Raw genomic sequence first — 19,382 nt, 5'->3', positions numbered from 1 at the left:
ATGTTTGGATGCTCTGGATCAACGTATACAACAGCTTGTTCCAGTTCCTGCCAATATACCACAACTTTGCACAACCATTGAAGAGGAGTGGGACAAGATTCCACAAGCCACAATCAACAACCTGATCAATTATATGCAAAGGAGATGTGTCGTGCTGCACGAGGCAAATGGTGGCACACATTTGCACACATTTCTGATCCACACCCCTACTTAAACAAACAAGATATCTCTGACCAACAGATGCCTATTTGTATACCCAGTCATATGACTCAGTAAAATCTTTGAAATTGTTGCATGTTGCGTTTATATTTTTGTTAAGTGAGTGGGTGCCTCTGAGACAGTGGGAAGGCATGATACATCACATGATACTGTCACGACTTCCGCCGAAGTTGGTCCCTCTCCTTGTTCGGGCGGCGTTCGGCGGTCGACTTCACCGGCATTCTAGCCATCGATGATCCACCTTTCATTTTCCATTGGTTTTGTCTTTGTTTTCTACACACCTGGTTTTCATCCTCCAATTAAATGTTAATGTATTTAACCCTATTTAACCCTTTAACCCGTTCCCCATGTTTTGTGTGTGGTTGTTTCGGTACATGATGGCTGGTATCTCGACTGGTGCTGTTTTCACCCGTGCGTAATATTTACTGTTTTGTTATTGGTCAAGTGTATTTGTTACCTTTTGCCTTTATTTTGAGTAAAGTACGTCGCTCACTCATTTTGCTCTCCTGCGCCTGACTTCATGCACCAGCTACACTCACCTTCTGACAGAATCATGCACCAACCCATATGGAGTCAGCAGGAGCAAACACCCTCGGACTAGGGGTCGAGGAGCGCATCCAGCAGCAGGCGGTCATGATACAACATCTCGGCATCGCCATGGATCGCGTCCTGCAGAATATGGATCGCTGGGAGAGAAGAGGAGTGCTCCAGCGCCTCCACCAGCACCACCAAGGGCACCACTACTCACCCCTCCTTCACCCGGAACCAGTGGGATTCAGCTCGATCTTCCGAAGGAGTATGATGGGATGGCTGCGGGATGTCAGGGGTTCCTACTCCAGCTGGAGCTCTGCCTAGCAACCGTGAGAGCGTGTCCGCCCTCGTCTCCTGTCTCTCAGGGAAAGCCCTGGAGTGGGCCAACGCCGTAATGGTAGGAAGGTGAAGCGGTGTTGGACAAATTGGAGGATTTAACCCGTCGCTTCCGGGCAGTTTTCGACCACCCGCCTGCGGGTAGAGCTGCGGGTGAACGTCTCATCCAACATAGGCAGGGGACAAGGGGCACACAGGAATTCTCTCTGGACTTTCGGACCCTGGTCGCCAGTGCTGGATGGAACGACTGGGCCCTGATCGATCACTACCGTTGTAGTTTGAGCGAGGTCGTCCATCAGGAGTTGGCCTGCAGGGACACCACTCTCAACTTTGACCAGCTGGTGGACCTGTCCATCCGGTTGGATAACCAGCTGGCTATCAGCGGACGTTCAGATAGGGGTCTGTCGATTCCATCCCCCAGCACCACAGCTCCTACACCCATGGAGCTGGGAGATGGTGCACGTAGGGCGACCGGAGGAGGGGCCGATCCATGCACCATCTGTGGCCGCAGAGGGCACACTGCCGGTCGGTGAAGGAGAGGTTCCTCTGGGAGTTGAGGCAGCAGGCAGGGCCACCCCAGGTGAGTCGGCACCAGGCTCACCCAGAGCCCTCTGTTGCACACATGTTTGTGTATATACATTTTCCTGAGTTTTACCCGCATTCCCAGAATAAGGTACTCGTAGATTCAGGCACAGCTGGGAACTTTACTGACAGATCATTTGCCCATAGTTTAGGGATCCCTATTGTTCCAGTGGATATGCCCTTCCCATTTCACGCCCTAGATAGTCGACCATTAGGGTCAGGGCCACCACTTCACTGGGCATGGTGACGTGGGAGGATCACAAGGAGAAAATATTTTTTTTCCTTATTGACTCTTCTGTGTTTCCCATGGTGCTGGGCATACCCTGGTTGGCCTGTCATGACCCCAGTATTTCATGGCAACAGAGGGCTCACACGGGGTGGTCACAGGAGTGCTCGGGGAGGTGTTCAGGGGTTTCCGTTGGTGCGACTACGGTGGAAAGTCCAGACCAGGTCTCCATCGTGCGCATCCCATCTGAATATGCCGATTTGGCTCTCGCCTTCTGTAAAGAAGAAGGCGACTCAATTACCACCACATCGATGTGGGGATTGTGCAACAAATCTCCTGGTAGACGCAGCAGTTCCCAGGAGTCACGTGTATCCCCTGTCACAGGAGGAGACGGCGGCTATGGAAACATATGTCTCCAAATCCCTGGGGCAGGGGTACATTCGGCCCTCCACTTCACCTGCCTCCTCGAGTTTATTTTTTGTGAAGAAGTGTGTATTGACTATCGAGGTAACAACCAGATCACTTGTTAGGTACAGTTACCCGCTACCTCTCATAGCCAGTGCGATTGAGTCAATGCACGGGGCGTACTTCTTCACCAAATTGGATCTCAGGAGCGCTTACAACCTGGTGCGTATCCGGGAGGGAGACGAGTGGAAGACAGATTTCAGTACCACCTCACGGCACTATGAGTACCTTGTCATGCCATACGGTTTGATGAATCAGTCTTCTAGGCCTTTGTAGACAAGATTTTCAAGGACCTGTACGGGCAGGGTGTAGTGGTGTATATTGATGACATCCTGATATACTGTGCTCCGCTACATGTGTCCCTGGTGCACAGGGTGCTTGGTCGACTGTTGGAGCATGACCTGTACGTTAAGGCTGAGAAATGTCTGTTTTTCCAACAGTCCTAGGGTACCGCATTTCCACTTCAGGGGTGGAGATGGAGAGTGACCGCATTTCAGCCGTGCATAATTGGCCGACTCCCACCACGGTAAAGGAAGTGCAGCAGTTTCTAGGGTTAGCCAACTACTACCGGAGGTTTATTCGGGGCTTTGGTCAGGTAGCGGCTCCCATTACCTCACTGCTGAAGGGGGGACTGGTGCGTTTGCAGTGGTCAGCTGAAGCGGACAGGGCTTTTGGTCAGCTGAGGGCTCTGTTTACCTCGGCTCCCATGCTGTCTCATCCGGATCCTTCTTTGGTGTTCATAGTGGATGCGTCCGAGGCTGCGCTCGGGTACGCCACCAAAGCTCCGCCCCTGTGTCTTCTTTTCGAAGAGGGGGCTAAACACCCTTTTCTCATCTGGACTGACCACCGCAATCTGGAGTACATCCGGGCGGCGAGGAGACTGAATCCTCGCCAGGCAAGGTGGGCCATATTTTTTACCCATTTTGTTTCCCCCTATCCTACAGACCAGGTTCCCAGAACGTGAAGGCAGACACACTGTCCCGGATGTATGACACAGAGGAGCGGCCCATGGATCACACTCCCAAACTCCCGGCCTCTTGCCTGGTGGCACCGGTTGTGTGGGAGCTGGACATCGAGCGGGCGTTACGTACAGAGCCCACTCCCCTCCGATGTCCAGCTGGGCATCTTGATGTTCCGTCTGCTGTCCGCGACTGATCTATTAGGCCCACACCTCACCCTCCTCTGGTCATACGGGCATTGGTCGGACAGTGCGCTGTCTGGGAAGTACTGGTGGTCCAGTACTAGTGGTCCACTTTGGCTAAGGACGTGAGGGTTTATGTTTATGTTACAGCACTTACCCGTTCCACAACGGCCGTGGTCGCACCTGTCGGTGGATTTCCTAACAGATCTTCCTCCATCACAGGGTAACACCCCGATCCTGGTCGTTGTGGATTGGTTTTCTAAGTCCTGTCTTCTCCTCCCTTTGCCCGGTCTCCCTACAGCCCTACAGACTGTGGAGGGCCTGTTTACACACGTCTTCACGGGGTGCCTGAGGACATAGTATCTGACCGAGGTGCCCAGTTCACGTCAAGGGTCTGGAGGGCGTTCATGGAACATCTGGGGGTCTCGGTCAGCCTTACCTCTGGTTTTCACCCCGAGAGTAACGGGCAGGTGGAGAGAGTGAACCAGGACGTGGGTAGGTTTCTACGGTCCTATTGCGGAGACCAGCCGGGGGAGTGGGCGGCGTTCGTGCCCTGGGCAGAGATGGCCCAGAACTCGCTCCGCCACTCCTCCACTAACCTCTCTCCCTCCCAGTGCGTACTGGGGTACCAGCATCAGAGCCAGATCAAGACTCCTGCGGTGGATGACTGGTTTAGGCACGCTGACGAGACATGGGACGCCGCTCATGTGCGCCTTCAGCGGGCCGTGAGGCGCCAGAAAACGTGCGCAGATCGCCGCCGCATTGAGGCCACGGTGTTCACACCGGGGGACCGGGTCTGGCTCTCGACCCGAAACCTCCCTCCGCCTGCCCTGCCGGAAGCTGGGCCCATGGTTTGTGGGGCCATTCAAAGTTCTGAGGAGACTGAACGAGGTACGTTACAGGTTACAGCTTCCCCCCGATTATCGAATTAACACCTTGATCCATGTGTCTCTCCTCAGGCCAGTGGTTGCTGGTCCACTCCAGGAGTCTGAGGTGCGGGAGGTTCCTCCACCCCCTCTGGACATCGAGGGGGCCCTGGCGTATGCAGTTAGATCCATACTGGATTCGAGGCGTCGGGTGAGGGGCCTTCAGTACCTCGTGGAGTGGGAGGAGTACGGTCCGGAGGAGAGATTCTGGGTGCCAATGGAGGACGTGTTAGACCATCGATGCTGCGGGAGTTCCACTGTCTCCATCCGGATCGCCCTGAGCCTCACCATCCGGGTCGTCCCCGAGACCGGTGTTGGCGCGTTGTTGGAGCCGTGCGTCAACGGGGGGGTACTGTCACGACTTCCCCCGAAGTCGGTCCCTCTCCTTGTTCGTGCGGCGTTCGGCGGTCGACGTCACCGGTCTTCTAGCCATCGCTGATCCACCTTTAATTTTCCATTGATTTTGTCTTTGTTTTCTACACACCTGGTTTTCATTCCCCATGTTTTTGTACGTGATTGTTTCTATGTTCATTTCAGTACATGATGGCTGGTTTCTCGACGGGTGCTGTTGTCACCCGTGTGTAATATTTACCGTTTTGTTATTGGTCAAGTGTATTTGTTACCTTGTGCCTTTATTTTTGAGTAAAGTACGTTGCTACTCATTTTGCTCTCCTGCGCCTGACTTCATGCACCAGCTACACTCACCTTCTGACATGTACAGCTTTAAGAAAAAGGTGGTACCATATTGTCTCTTTGAACTATGACACATATTGCATGAACAATAACATCAACATGAACAATAACTTCAGGGTCTTGTTATTTCATCTACATGACACATTATAACAGCTTAGACTGAAACGCCATGACACTGAATCCAAAATTCACCGGCAATCTAAAATCTGACTGGCTGTCTGGGTGCACTTACATTTCCTTGTATGGCAATATGCCTCTTGGCCACTGCATAGACGAGCCAGAGATGCATTTTAGTTGTTTACCACTCAGAAAAAAAGGTGCTCTCTAGAACCTTAAAAGGTTATTTTGTCCCATTTTGAAGAACCCTTTTTGATTCCCTGTAAGAACCCTTTTGGGTTCCATGTAAAACCCTTTCCACAGAGGGCTCTACATGGAACTCAAAAGGAATCTACCTTGAACCAAAATGGGTCCCCCTATGGGGACCGAAGAACCCTTTTCGAACCCTTTTTTTCCTAAGAGTGTAGTGGATGTTCTAGGCTAGGTGTTGCAGCTCTGGTTCTCGAGGGTGTCACACTTTTACTCCAACCGAACATTAACACACCTGATTCAAATAATCAACTAATAGTCTTCACTTTAGACCACAATTACAATTTGTTTAATAAGATGTGTGTGTGACACAAATACGGCCCTTGAGGACTGGAACTGCCCAACCTTGATTTAGGGGGACAACTCACCATGGGGCCTGGGGGGCCATGGGGCCCAGGTGCTCCAGGTTGGCCAATAATCTGCATGTGAGAAGGAGACAATCCAATTAGGTCGAACCAATATTACTCAAATGGTTACATAATCTCAATTATATAGATTTTGTCATCATATAAGCACAGTAAGATCATACACTGACCGTTTCAGGCCTATGAAGTGAGAAAACCTAAGCGTGAAGGAACCTCCCTGATGCTTTATTGGTATCTTGAATAAATGCATTGCCATATGTAGATGTTTTGAGTTAACTTACTGAGGGCCCTTCGGGGCCAGGCAGACCAGAATCACCCTTATCTCCTTTCAATCCATTGACACCCTAAGAAACAGAACCATCATTATGACATTCTAAAGAATGCTGCTCAAAGTGTTCAATACTTGACAAATCAACAGTCATCATATCTTATCTGTAAATGCTGTCCTACAGAAGAAAGTTATAGTGGTTATTGTCAACGCTGAAGCTATTTGCTATCACTTATTGGTGTCAGGAATAATTTCATATGTGTTAAGATTAGTCGATAGACTCTTACTGGTAAACCAGGTAAACCAACAGTTCCTTTATCTCCAGATGTGCCAGGGATTCCCATGTCTCCTTTGGAACCTTTGAAACCCTGGGCAGAGGTAGAGTATTCAGAATGACAATCAGAATGGGAAAATATATTGCAGGGGTGTCAAACTAAATTCCTGGAGTACTGTATGTCTTCCTCCCTCATATTTGATTAATGATTAGTTCGGAACTCCAATGTAAAATGTAAATCTTCAAGAATGGCTTTTGATGGCCTATATCTTTACTAGGCATGACTGGGTACTGAGACATACGTAGAATGTATGCACACATGACTGTAAGTCGCTTTGGATAAAAGCGTCTGATAAATGGCATATATATATATATATATATATATATATATATATATATAAATACATCTGGGTCTACTTACCCTTTCACCGTCCAGTCCAGGGAGGCCAGGCATGCCTTGATCTCCCTGAAACAGAGAATGGATTTTGGCAATGGATTTCGCTGCTTGCTGCACACACACATACGAATGCTCACAGAGAGTGATGGATTACCTTGATTCCCGCTGGTCCTGATAGTCCAGGAGGCCCAGGGGGACCCTATATTCACAAGATAAATATTCTATTGTTATTACCATCATATATGGGACGACAGGTAGCCTAGTGGTTAGAGTGTTGGGCCAGTAACCAGAACAAGGCAGTTAACACACTGTTCCTCGGTAGGCCGTCATTGTAAATACGAATTTGTTCTTAACTGACTTGCCTAATAAAAATAAAATACACATGTAGTACATGAATATAGGCCAGGGTTGGTGTCAATTCCACTCCAATCCATATCCTCTGAAAGTAAGTGTCTATTTACAGTATAGCAAAGTTAATTTGATAGGTGTACTTTAATATAAATAGACGATACCAAGGAACCTGAGATCACCATAAGCCAGGAAATGTGAATATGTTCAACACCATTATTACAATATTAAATATTAATCTGTTAAAATACACATGAACTTTATAGGTTACACATATTGCCATGAAAGGTGATACATGGTAGCTTGAGTGCCAGTCTGTTTGTGCTATCATGCTAACTCCTTGTCATTCCCTGTCATAATACCAAACAGTTTGGCTTGACAATGACAGCAATGGAGTTCCAAAAAGTACAAACTGATCTGGGACCAGACTAGCAACATGGTGGTGTACACACATGCACTTCTTCAGAGTTGGGATAGTTTGTGGGGGTTAATGTCTAGTGTCTTTTAATGATTTACGACATTGTGATGGACTTCAATACATTTCTTTCACACTTGAGTGACCACTCCCAACATGAAAATACTTACACCATCTCACAGAAGCACAAACACGTCATTTAGGAATTATCGTTGTCTTAGTGTTAAGCAACAATGTGTGGGAGTTACATGTTAGCTGGGAAAAGAGGATAATGAGCAGGGAAGTCAGGGTGGGGTTGGGTTCATGACGGGTCAATGGTACATCACTTAAATAGAATAGAGGTGAATTACCGTCACTGTAATAGTGGTAATCTTCTGTAGTCGGCCAGGGAGGAGGCAAAAGATAAGATAACTGGTTATGCACGAAATAAACCTGTCAGCATGCTATAGTTCTCTCTCTTCACTAACCTAGCATACAAACTGTGCCAGATGGAATTTGAACTGTCTGGAGTATTTGAAAGCATTGTACAGTACTCAGATGTAGGTTCACAAGCAATTTTATTAGTCAGATAGTAGGATAAGAATGATGTTGTAAAGGTAACACCTGTTGTAAAGGTGTCATAATGCTTTAAAAGGGGACTGTAGTAGATTGCCTGACATCCACTGAAGCACAAAATTATACATTTTCAAGAACATTAAAGAATATGGAATTTTAATGCTTTAAATTTGACATGAATGTGGTGGGGGCCACATAAAAATATTTGACCATTAACCCAAATCAAAATAGTACTTCATCTAGTTTATCTAACAACTAATCTATCTCAAAAAGGAATGCAGCTCAAAACTGACATACTGTACAGCAAGCAACACAATTGGCCAGACATTAATGTTTAATTTAAAGGAAAAATCCACCCAAAACCACAAATTCCTATAATTTACTGTAACCACGTTTCCATCCACAGTTTTTATGCGAGTAAAGTCATAACGTATAATAAAGAAATCACGACAGCTGTGATGGAAACAGGTCGTTACGCTTGAATTGTATAAATGCCGACATATAATGTGTTCGTTCGACATTTTTTCGACTTTTTCCACATTTTGTTACATTACAGCCATATTGTCACGTTCGTCATAGTGAGGAGACCAAGGTGTGATATGGCGTGATATGAATACATCTTCTTTAATTAACGAAGAACACTAAACAAACTAACAAAATAACAAAACGAACATGAAGCTAATACAACGAGTGCTGACATGCAACTACACATAGACAATAACCCACAAAACCAAAACCTGTCGTCTTATCCTGTTGCCCGGTCTCCCTATGGCCCTGCAGACTGCTGAAGCCTTGTTTACCCATGTCTTCCGGCACTATCGGGTGCCTGATGACATCGTTTCTGATCGGGGCCCCCAATTCACGTCCAGAGTTTGGAGGGCGTTTATGGAGAGACTGGGGGTCTCGGTCAGCTTAACCTCGGGTTTCCCCCCCGAGAGTAATGGGCAGGTGGAGCGAGTAAACCAGGATGTGGGCAGGTTTCTGCAGTCATATTGCCGGGACCGGCCTGGTGAGTGGGCGAGGTATGTTCCTTGGAGTGAGCTCGCTCAGAACTCCCTCTGCCACTCCTCAACGAAAATGTCCCCTTTTGAGTGTGTGTTAGGTCACTAGCCGGTCCTGGCCCCATATCATCAGAGCCAGACCGAGGCTCCTGCGGTAGAGGAATGGGTACAGCGCTCCAAGGACACCTGGAAAGCCGTCCAGGAATCGCTAAGGTTAGCGGGAGAACGGCAGAAGAGGAGCGCTGACCAGCACCGCAGTGAGGCCCCGTGTTTGCACCGGGGGACAGGGTCTGGCTCTTGACCCTATAAACCTGCCCCTCCGCCTGCCCAGTCGGAAGCTGGGGCCGCAGTGTATGGGGCCGTTCAAAGTCCCGAGGAGAATAAACAAGGTGTGTTACAGGTTACAACTTCCTAGATATTACCGTATTAACCCCTCGTTTCATGTGTTCTCTCCTCAGGTGAGGTGAGGTGAGGTGCCTGAGGTGAGGTGCCTGAGGTCCCTCGGCCCCCTCTGGACATCGAGGGGTCCCCGGCGTACACAGTACGTGGCATTCTGGACTCGAGACGCCAGGTGAGGGGCCTACAGTACCTCGTGGACTGGGAGGGGTACGGTCCGGAGGAGAGATGCCTGGTTCCGGTGGGGGACATTTTGGACCCTTCTCTCCTGAGAGATTTCCACTGCCTCCACCCGGATCGACCGGCGCCTCGTCCTTGAGGAGACGACCCGGAGCGGGAGCCGTGCGTGGGGGGGTTCTGTCACGACTTCGGCCGAAGTTGGCTCCCCTGCCTGTTCGGGCGGTGCTCGGCGGTTGTCGTCGCGGTCCTACTAGCCGCTACCGATCCCTTTTTCGTTTGTCTGTTGGTTTTGTCTTATTAGTTTCACCTGTGTTTACTTTGGTTTAATTAGCTTCCCTATATGTAGTAGTTTGACCCGCCTTTGTTTTGTGCAGGATTGTCTTAATGTTATGTGTGTGCATGTTAGGTAGTGGTGTATTTTCTTTTCTTTACTTGACACCCTGTGGTTTTTCGGTTGTCTTGTATCGTGTCCTGCGTCCTCAATTGTGTTGGCCTTATTATTTTGGTGTGCAAGAGCAAAGCACTTCAACTCAGTTACTCTCTCTCTCTGTGGCTGATTCCTGCACCCACCTAGTCCCGCGTGACAGCCATCTAGCATAGTGCCCTTTGTTTTGTTACAGGTGACAGTTTTGATACTCATCACTGCATGTTGTATCCAAAGGTTGGCTGGACTTCTCTAAAGACCTGTAGATCTCTACATTACTCCCTTTATGTTTACAAGGCCCTACTTCATAAAATTCCTTCTTATCTAACTTTGTTGTTCAAGTATACAGTTCACAAGATTGTTTAACTCTTGAGGTTCCTCAGGTCTCCATGGAGCTAGATAAATCTGCTTTTAATTTTAATGCTGGAACAAAATTCAAAATTAATTTCATCTTGATGTTCTAGTGCCATTCGGGCAATTTAAAGAAATGTTTGGGAACTTATTTGTGGAGGAATGTAACAGTTTTCCTGGGTGATTTGTGATGTTTTATTTGTGCTACCCATGACTGTATTTTTGCATTTTATTGTAAAAGAGACCTAGGTCTCAATATGTTTTCCCTGTTAAAATAAACGCAAATAATAATAATAAATACAGAAACCAGGTACCCTCTCTCTATATGTACATATATATAAAGTATCTAATGGGAATCCGGAATAATACAAATGGCACACATACACAATCCATGTCTCAATTGTCTCGAGGCTTAAAAATCCTTCTTTAACCTTTCTCCTTTTCATTAATCTCCACTGATTGAACGGATCATAGCTTTCAACTGGATACACCATGTCAGTCTGTCATGCAAAGAAAAGGTGTTCCTAATGTTTTGTACACTCAGTGTATATAACTTTTTTATTTATTATTTTTTTTATTTTTTTACATTTGATATAATTTTTCTTCCACTGACATTACAGAGTATTTTAATCCTACTTTGTAACATAACAAAAGGTGGAAAAAGTCAAGCGGTGTGAATACTTTCTGAAGGCACTGTAGTTAGGCACAATAATACAATTGACAATATAATTGCCTAAACAAGCTGGATCAATATAGGGATCTACAATATCACTATGTTCAACCTGGAGATCGATGTGCCTTGACTGAAGAGGCAGACAAATGGTGGACCCTCTTTTAAATTACATATTTCCCGAGGTAGGAATATCGCAAAAATATGGTCAATGCCTCATTCGAGAGAAGACAACCTCCCGCGTAATGACATTGGCCAAGATTTAAATTTGACATGTATGATCGACATTTTTGCGTTCTAAAAGTCTTAATCCTATTAACTTCCAGTGTAGTGAGAGCGGCTTTATTGCAATGCCATGTCATACTAGCCTGCTTGAACGGCAATAGCTCAGATACACACATGAAAACATGAAATTACCCCGGGAATCGGTAGAACATTGCTCAGAGAAGCACAAAAGCAACATAACATTCAAAATGGGTGAATCTTTCCTTTAAGCTGGAGACCATCGTGTTTCTGACCTGTAAAGCTTCTTGGATGTTCCCGTTGTAATCAATGATTTCAGTGGCTCCTTGGTCACCTTTCTGCCCAGGGGGTCCCTGCGTGTGTTTAACATTTAGATGTTAATTAAAATCCAAATTCAATATAATTAAACACCAATACAATATTTTAAAGGCATAGTTTACTCAAAACAATCTTTAGTATTTAGTTCATTTGTCCACCATTAATACAATCCCCAAAACTATTTGCATGTCAAAAAACAGAGCATCACAGTTTTGAAGGTGCTCTATTTGGAGATGTATTTTATTTTTAGTATTGTATTATATTTTGTTCATATGTGACTTAATTGAACAAAATACAAAACATATTGTTTTGAGTGAACTATTCCTTTAAGTTAGAAATGTGGCTGCTCTGAACCCCCAAACAAGGAAATTCACATGAGCAACAGGAGGCCTAAATTAATGCACTACCCACATTTTCCAGTACACAGCTTTTACCTACTTACAGTAGCTGTAATTATGCTTTTGACAATAGGCCTATATAGTTAGGTGCCTGCCTAATTACTGTATTTTCTTTAGGATAACACCAGGATGCATCTTAGGTTGACAGAGGTCATAATTTAATAACAAAATGATTATTTAAATGTATTTGATCTCCTCAACTTAATGAAATTCATCTCAGAGGATTTGCATGGTGGAGTTCAGCATTATATTTCCCCACAGTTTGTTTATTTTCATTGCATAGTTCAAACAAGTTTGTGCCCATGGATTTAAGTCTGCAGTAATAGAAACAGATGACAAATCATCTTTTGGTACTCTTTATCGAAACATTGACACCTCTGATAGTTAAATCAGTCAGAGCAGGATATGGGTATAGTATATAATGTAATACAAGTACAATATCAATAGTGCCACTAGTGCAACACTCCCCTCTGGTGGATACTAGGCTTTTAGTACAACGTTTCATTGACAATGCACAAGGGGGAAGAGCAACTCAAAAAGTGCATTGTTCATTGTTTTTGTATGCAATGTTGTGTGTAATAGAAATGTTCTCAATATGACATATGAGGATGAACAATGTCCTCTAGTGTTTATTGAGTATTCAGTGCCCTACTAGTAACAAGTGTAACTTTACTGATATATTATGTTGTTGTTTTTTTATATTCTGTTGAGTGCACTCACCCATGGTCCCATAGAGCCCAGGTCTCCCTTGTCTCCTGTCTCTCCCTGAGTTAGTAAGAAAAGGCTGTAAGATGTAGGAACATGCATGGAGTACAGTAATTTATCACAAACAGACCTACAGCGGCTTAAAACAGAGTAGAATAATACATGATCCATTTGCTGACAATGCCATTTGTTTTATTTTCCCCATGAACATTTACTCATTGGGAATGTGCAGTGTGCGCTTTGTAATTGTTCTCAAGAGTGATTCCTCAATATATCAGTGTTGGCTAATCATCATCAGCCATAGTGGAACTGTAGATATGTCATAAAAAATACAAATAATCAGGTGTCATGCACTGACCTTTGAACCTCTAGGGCCTGGGTTCCCTGCCTCTCCTGGCCCCCCCTGCAGGAGAGGTAGACAGACAAGGAGCATCAGGAGAGTAGTAAGTCACCACATGACCCCTCAGTATGAGCAAACGTTTTTGATTGTAAGACAGGGCCATACTACAAATAGGCATTTGTATGACTAAGCATCTTACATGCTCTGACTTAAAACATTTTCCAGTCCACATAAGAGAGGAATATCATATTAAACCAAAGGTGGCACGGAAGGGTAACCATACTTGTATTGTTGATGAAGTGTTTTATGTTTGCTTCATCAAATCTAATGGCCTTTTGGCATAAAAAGAAATCCAATCAAAATGTGTTTATTTGAACTCCAGTCCCTGCAAATGGAGGGTTTAAGCTTGTGACTCTACACATTTTGGACGACTTTTCTATTGAATTGTTTCAGATTATGTTTCAGATTATTTTGTGCCCAATAGAAATTAATGGTAGATAATGTATTGTGTCATTTTGGAGTTTGTATTGTTTCTAAACATTGATGATTATGGATAATCCTGAATAAAATGTGAGAAAAACTGAGTGAGAAAGTTACAGAAGCACATATATCATACAAAAAATGCTAACCTACCCTGTTATTGTAATGGTGAGAGGTTAACATGTCTTGGGTGTAGTCATTGCATGCTGTGAATATAGGACCAAATACTACTAATACACATACAGTAAAATGGTGGGCCTATGGTGGAACTGTAGTCCCAACACCTAAAATGGTGGGACTATGTTCAAAAAGTGCTGTAATTTCTAAACGGTTCAACCTCAAAGTATAATTTCAATTTGAAAGTGCTTGAGTACAGAATCAAAACAACAAAACATGTGTCACTGTCCCAATATAAGCCAATATTCTGAATGCATACAAAGCAGAACCACTGTAGTACTTGTGGTACTTACTTGATCAATGTGTAATATAAGGAAGGCCTCTACCGTTGATCAAAGTTTGTAAAAACCTTAATTTACTGACTCTTTCTAGTTTATCAGAACCTTCCTAGTCTTCTGTGAAGTAAAGGTTTGCTTCACCTTGCATGTTTGGAAACATAAAAGCCACTAGAGAGCATCAAATGCTGTACCAATGATCGAAAAGGTAGAGCTTAGAATGTTAGATAAAGAACATGCACTTGCTTGAATCTCTTGCTCAAATCACATCACTGAATGGTCTCTCTCTCTCTCGTGTCCCAGACCAGCCCCCCCAACACTGACCTTTTGACCGGCCTGTCCAGGCTCGCCCCGCTCTCCCTTGCCTGGTGGGCCAAGTTCCCCTCGCTCGCCCTACAGACAGAAGAGAAGAAAGACACTTTCAGGGACTGGGGCCTGGAGGACTCTCTCTCTGACCCTTTTACCCATGGATGGAATGCCCATCTCATCATTAGATGAACGCACTTGTCTGAGAGGTCAACCAAACTGGAGGATTGGCCAATCTTCAGGTTTCAGGATTCCATGTGTAAAAATGTATGTTGAGTCAAGCAACATACTGTATCTCCTACTACAGTGGTTCCCAACCTTTTTCGGTTACTGTACCACCAACTGAATTAAAGTAACTCCGGATAGCCTGAATGCAACTGAATGCAAATATTTCTCAGTTGCCTGAACAAGAGCCTGTCAGCCTGAGTATGCATGTGCCGAGCCTTTCGCCAAATGAAATTCTTGGGGTAGAGTAACTCTGCAAGATCACGGTCGCATGGGCTGTAGTCCGTGGAAAAAAAACATTCATGGGGTTGATTTGTCCTGGTTTCCATTTGTGCCATTGAGTAGGTTTTAACATTCAGTCTCTCTAGCATGGGTATAGGCCTGGTCAATGACACTCATATCATACCCACATTGCACGAACCTGGCGCACATATCATTAGCTTTGCGCTCAAAATCTATTTCAGTAGTACAGTTAAGCCAGAGTAACTGCCTCAAATTAGTCCGTTTGGAAGTTTTTCTTGGTAAGGCCTTTTGTTAGGTCTCCTAAAGTTTACTAAGTTATAAATGACAATAACAATGACAGTGATAGATGTGATTGTCATTTTATTTACCTTGTCACAGCATTCTCGGATAACCCTCTTTTAACAACCCACACTCACCCATCTGTTTGTGTTAGCCATCCACTCACACACTACTGTATATGCAAGGCATACATGGTTTATGACCCATATTTGACTGTTATTGATCAAATTGAAACGTACCTTGGTTCCCGGTAGTCCTGGGAGCCCTGGTTCTCCCTGAGGTCCTAGGAATCCAGGCTCACCCTGTAATCAGGAAGGAGATAAGAGATGTGTCATAAAATAGCTAATTTACTCTGTTATTATTTTTTATTTCAACAAAGAAGATTTTGTAAAGGGTTGAGTAAATGAGGTACACAGGTACTCATGGGCGCACACACACACATGCACTCCTCTCGGAATTCAATTCAAGGGCAGTCTAAGCAAGCCCTAACTTAAGTGTATTTAGCTTAACTGTACAGTTGAAGTCGGAAGTTTACATAATGGAGTAATTAAAACTAGTTTTTCAACCATTCCACACATTTTTTGTCAACAAACTATAGCTTTGGCAAGTCGGATAGGACATCTACTTTGTGCATGACACAAGTAATTTTTCAAACAATTGTTTACAGACAGATTATTTAACTTATAATTCACTGTATTACAATTCCAGTGGGTCAGAAGTTTACATACACTAAGTTGACTGTGCCTTTAAACAGCTTTGACAATTCCAGAAAATTATGTCATATCATTAGAAGCTTCTGATAGGCTAATTGATATCATTTGAGTCAATTGGAGGTGTACCTGTGGATGTATTTCAAGGCCTACCATCAAACTCAATACCTCTTTGCTTGACATCATGGGAAAATAAAAATAAATCAGCCAAGACCTCAGAAAAATAATTGTAGACTTCCACAAGTCTAGTTCATCCTTGGGAGCAATTTCCAAACGCCTGAAGGTACAACATTCATCTGTACAAACAATAGTACGCAAGAATAAACACCATGGGACCATGCAGCCATCATACCGCTCAGGAAGGAGATGCGTTCTGTCTCCTAGAGATGAACATACTTTGGTGTGAAAAGTGCGAATCAATCCCAGAACAACAGCAAATGACCTTGTGAAGATGCTGGAGGAAACAGGTACAACATTATGTATTTGTATTTGGCTAAGGTGTATGTAAACTTCTGACTTCAACTGTAAGTAACATATGAACATATATCCCATCAAAATCTGTCAGTTAAAGCTATAGATATCAGCCCATGATGGGCTGTGTCTTAATCCACCGCATCCACGACAAGCAGACTTGTCGGCCTTCTGCATCTGAAGTGGAATGTGGCTGAACTACATCGGTGTTTGTCAGACCATCTTCTCACAAAAACGTCTCTAGCGTCCGAATGGTTTGGTCTACAAACTATTATGACCACTCTGGAAAGGGGGAGATTCTCACTCTCTGTTTAGCTCTAGTCTGAAGGTAACTAGTTTGAAAGGTAACCCATATAAACGAATGAAAGTATGGAGGTTCTGTAGTTTTGTACCAACAAAAATAAGGGGTTAAATATGTGTCCAAAAAAATGAAAATATTTCCTGAACTTTCTTATATCTCCTGCAAGTGAGGGAAAACAGTATTTGATCCCCTGCTGATTTTGCCCACTGACAAAGAAATTATCAGTCTATAATTTTAATGGTAGGTTTATTTGAACAGTGAGAGACAGAATAACAACAAAAAAATCCAGAAAAACACGTGTCAAAAATGTATTTGCATTTTAATGAGGGAAATAAGTATTTGACCCCCTCTCAATCAGAAATATTTCTGGCTCCCAGGTGTCTTTTATACAGGTAACGAGCTGAGATTAGGAGCATACTCTTAAAGCAAGTGCTCATAATCTCAGTTTGTTACCTGTATAAAAGACACCTGTCCACAGAAGCAATCAATCAATCAGATTCCAAACTCTCCACCATGGCCAAGACCAAAGAGCTCTCCAATGATGTCAGGGCCAAGATTGTAGACCTATACAAGGCTGGAATGGGCTACAAAACCATCGCCAAGCAGCTTGGTGAGAAGGTGACAACAGTTGGTACGATTATTCACAAATGGAAGAAACACAGAAGAACTGTCAATCTCCCTCGGCCTGGGGCTCCATGAAAGATCTCACCTCGTGGAGTTGCAATGATCATGAGAACTTGTTAAGTTTATGTCTCAGTTGTTGAATCTTATAAGTTCATACAAATATTTACACAAGTTAAGTTTGATGAAAATAAACGCAGTTTACAGTGAGAGGACGTTTCTTTTTTTGCTGAGTTTATAACATTGTTAGATTCCACAAGCATTCAGCCCTTTAAAAAAAAGTAAAACCAGGGTTATATAAAGTGGAAAGGATTTTTACAAGGCCAACAGGTTACAAGCATACCAAAGTGGTACAAGCAAACAAACATTATCACACACCTGTTTTAGCATTCCTTGCATTCACACGTTTTAGCTCAGTAATACAATAATTTGTTCTGAGTGTACAATGCTGTGAATTGTGTTCATCATGGCAGATTTGAGCATTGAGTATACTGTATCTAAACCTGTGTTTGTTTCAAGGCATTAACCCCCCTCTCACACACTTTTTTCTCTCTAATTTTGTGATATCCAATTGCGATCTTGTCTCATCGCTGCAACTCCCCAACGGGCGAAGGTCGAGTCATGCATCCTCTGCAACAAACCACACTTCTTAACAACCGTCCGCCTTACCCGGAAGCTAGCTGCACCAATGTTTCGGAGGAAACACCGTTCAAATGAAGACCCAAAGTCAGCCTACAGGCGCCCGGCCTGCGACAAGGAGTCGCTAGAGCGTGATGAGCCAAGTAAAGCCCCCCCGGCCAAACCCACCCTTAACAAGGTTGATGCCGGGTCAATTGTGTGCCGCCCTATGGGACTCCCGGTCATGGCCGGTTGTGACACAGCCTGGGATAGAACCCAGGTCTGTAGTGATGCCTCAAGCACAGCGATGCAGTGCCTTAGACCGCTGCACTGAAGTGAATATTAAGTACTCTTTTGCCCAACATATCGTCATTATAATCCTTGAATAATGCATTATACAGATACTCTTTCAGATGATGTGTGACTGAACTAAGTGAAATGTCGGTGACTAATCATTCAGTGGTATGCCAGATTGCACCAATGCCAGGGTTGTATTTATCAATCAGCACTGCTTTTCAGCTGGCCAACACATAAATTACAAATCCGATTGATTCATTCTAATTTTAGCAATAATTCCAATTTCACCCTTGACCACTGAATCATGAACAATGACAAATCTATATAGGCTTAGATTTACACCACATTGTCCCCTTACTTGTACCTCATGTTGGAGCCCACAGCATCCAACTGCGATGTGCTGCATATAATTTATCGAAATGTATGACCTAGCTGAATGTTAGTAGGTGGGAAGTCAAGGGACAGGGAAGACAGGGAATTCTTAGGGATGAGGACAACAGAATGTACCTTAATCCCGGGAAGTCCAGGCAGCCCTGGAAGTCCTGGCTCTCCCTACACAGGAAAAATGTGACGTTATAGCCGAGTTGAGCCTCTGTCCTGGGGCCTTCAACAGCAGTCTCTACCCTCTCTATCATTGGGTCCCAAACAGCTCTCCAGTGAGCTGGGCCCTGATGAAGATTACAACTTGCACTTGAGTTGTGTACCAGTATTACATGCAATCATCATTAGTTAGGGCCACTGTGGTGCTGTTTATGTTGACTAATAAAGTTAAGAGGTCTATAAAGGCTTCAAAGGGGTGTAATTCAGTACGTTTGGATTGTTTTCTACTGAGATTTTCAATGTCATTCCCAAGTGAAGAATTCTGAACTTGCATACAATGCAGAAAATGATGGAAACTCAATTGGGTTGGAGTGAACTATATAAAATGCACATAAATTATTATGTGAATAATTGAATGCTCTATTTAAGACTTACATTTATGCTATATGAGAATATATATTTTGCACTGCTCACAATGATCAAGCGTAATAGCATTCAGAACTCAGCGAGAGGCCTGTAAATTACAATTGAGTCTCCTGAAAGCATTATAAATGTAATGAATAAAAGTCGCTCATCTGGAAATCCTACTTCACAAGCTCCACTGACTATCACCCAAATTAATTATTTAATCGAGACCAACAGTTCCCTAATAGGCAACTGGAAGAGAAATTAAACTTTGTAAGAAAGCGTATTAAAGGAAATAAAT

At 44.1% G+C, this 19,382-nt stretch overlaps 1 protein-coding gene across 3 annotated transcripts in view; it reads right to left on the bottom strand.

Annotated features, from left to right (window-relative positions):
- The window catches only part of LOC118368604 (collagen alpha-1(XXV) chain), a 135,087-nt gene that overhangs the window by 20,990 nt on the left and 94,715 nt on the right, over positions 1-19,382 (bottom strand). For all 3 annotated transcript variants that reach the window (XM_052495763.1, XM_052495766.1, XM_052495764.1), the window contains exons 13-24: positions 18,644-18,688; positions 15,358-15,420; positions 14,390-14,458; positions 13,152-13,196; positions 12,809-12,853; positions 11,648-11,725; positions 7,903-7,926; positions 6,944-6,988; positions 6,814-6,858; positions 6,406-6,486; positions 6,132-6,194; positions 5,854-5,904 (exon numbers count right to left, since the gene is read on the bottom strand). In XM_052495763.1, coding sequence (XP_052351723.1) covers positions 5,854-5,904; positions 6,132-6,194; positions 6,406-6,486; positions 6,814-6,858; positions 6,944-6,988; positions 7,903-7,926; positions 11,648-11,725; positions 12,809-12,853; positions 13,152-13,196; positions 14,390-14,458; positions 15,358-15,420; positions 18,644-18,688 — 654 coding nt within the window. The remainder of the gene's footprint in view (positions 1-5,853; positions 5,905-6,131; positions 6,195-6,405; positions 6,487-6,813; positions 6,859-6,943; positions 6,989-7,902; positions 7,927-11,647; positions 11,726-12,808; positions 12,854-13,151; positions 13,197-14,389; positions 14,459-15,357; positions 15,421-18,643; positions 18,689-19,382) is intronic.

This window comes from Oncorhynchus keta, chromosome 35 (assembly GCF_023373465.1).
Source record: "Oncorhynchus keta strain PuntledgeMale-10-30-2019 chromosome 35, Oket_V2, whole genome shotgun sequence".
Lineage (NCBI taxonomy): Eukaryota > Metazoa > Chordata > Actinopteri > Salmoniformes > Salmonidae > Oncorhynchus > Oncorhynchus keta.
Note: the sequence above shows the minus strand (reverse complement) of the source record. Positions and strands in the feature narration are given on the sequence as shown.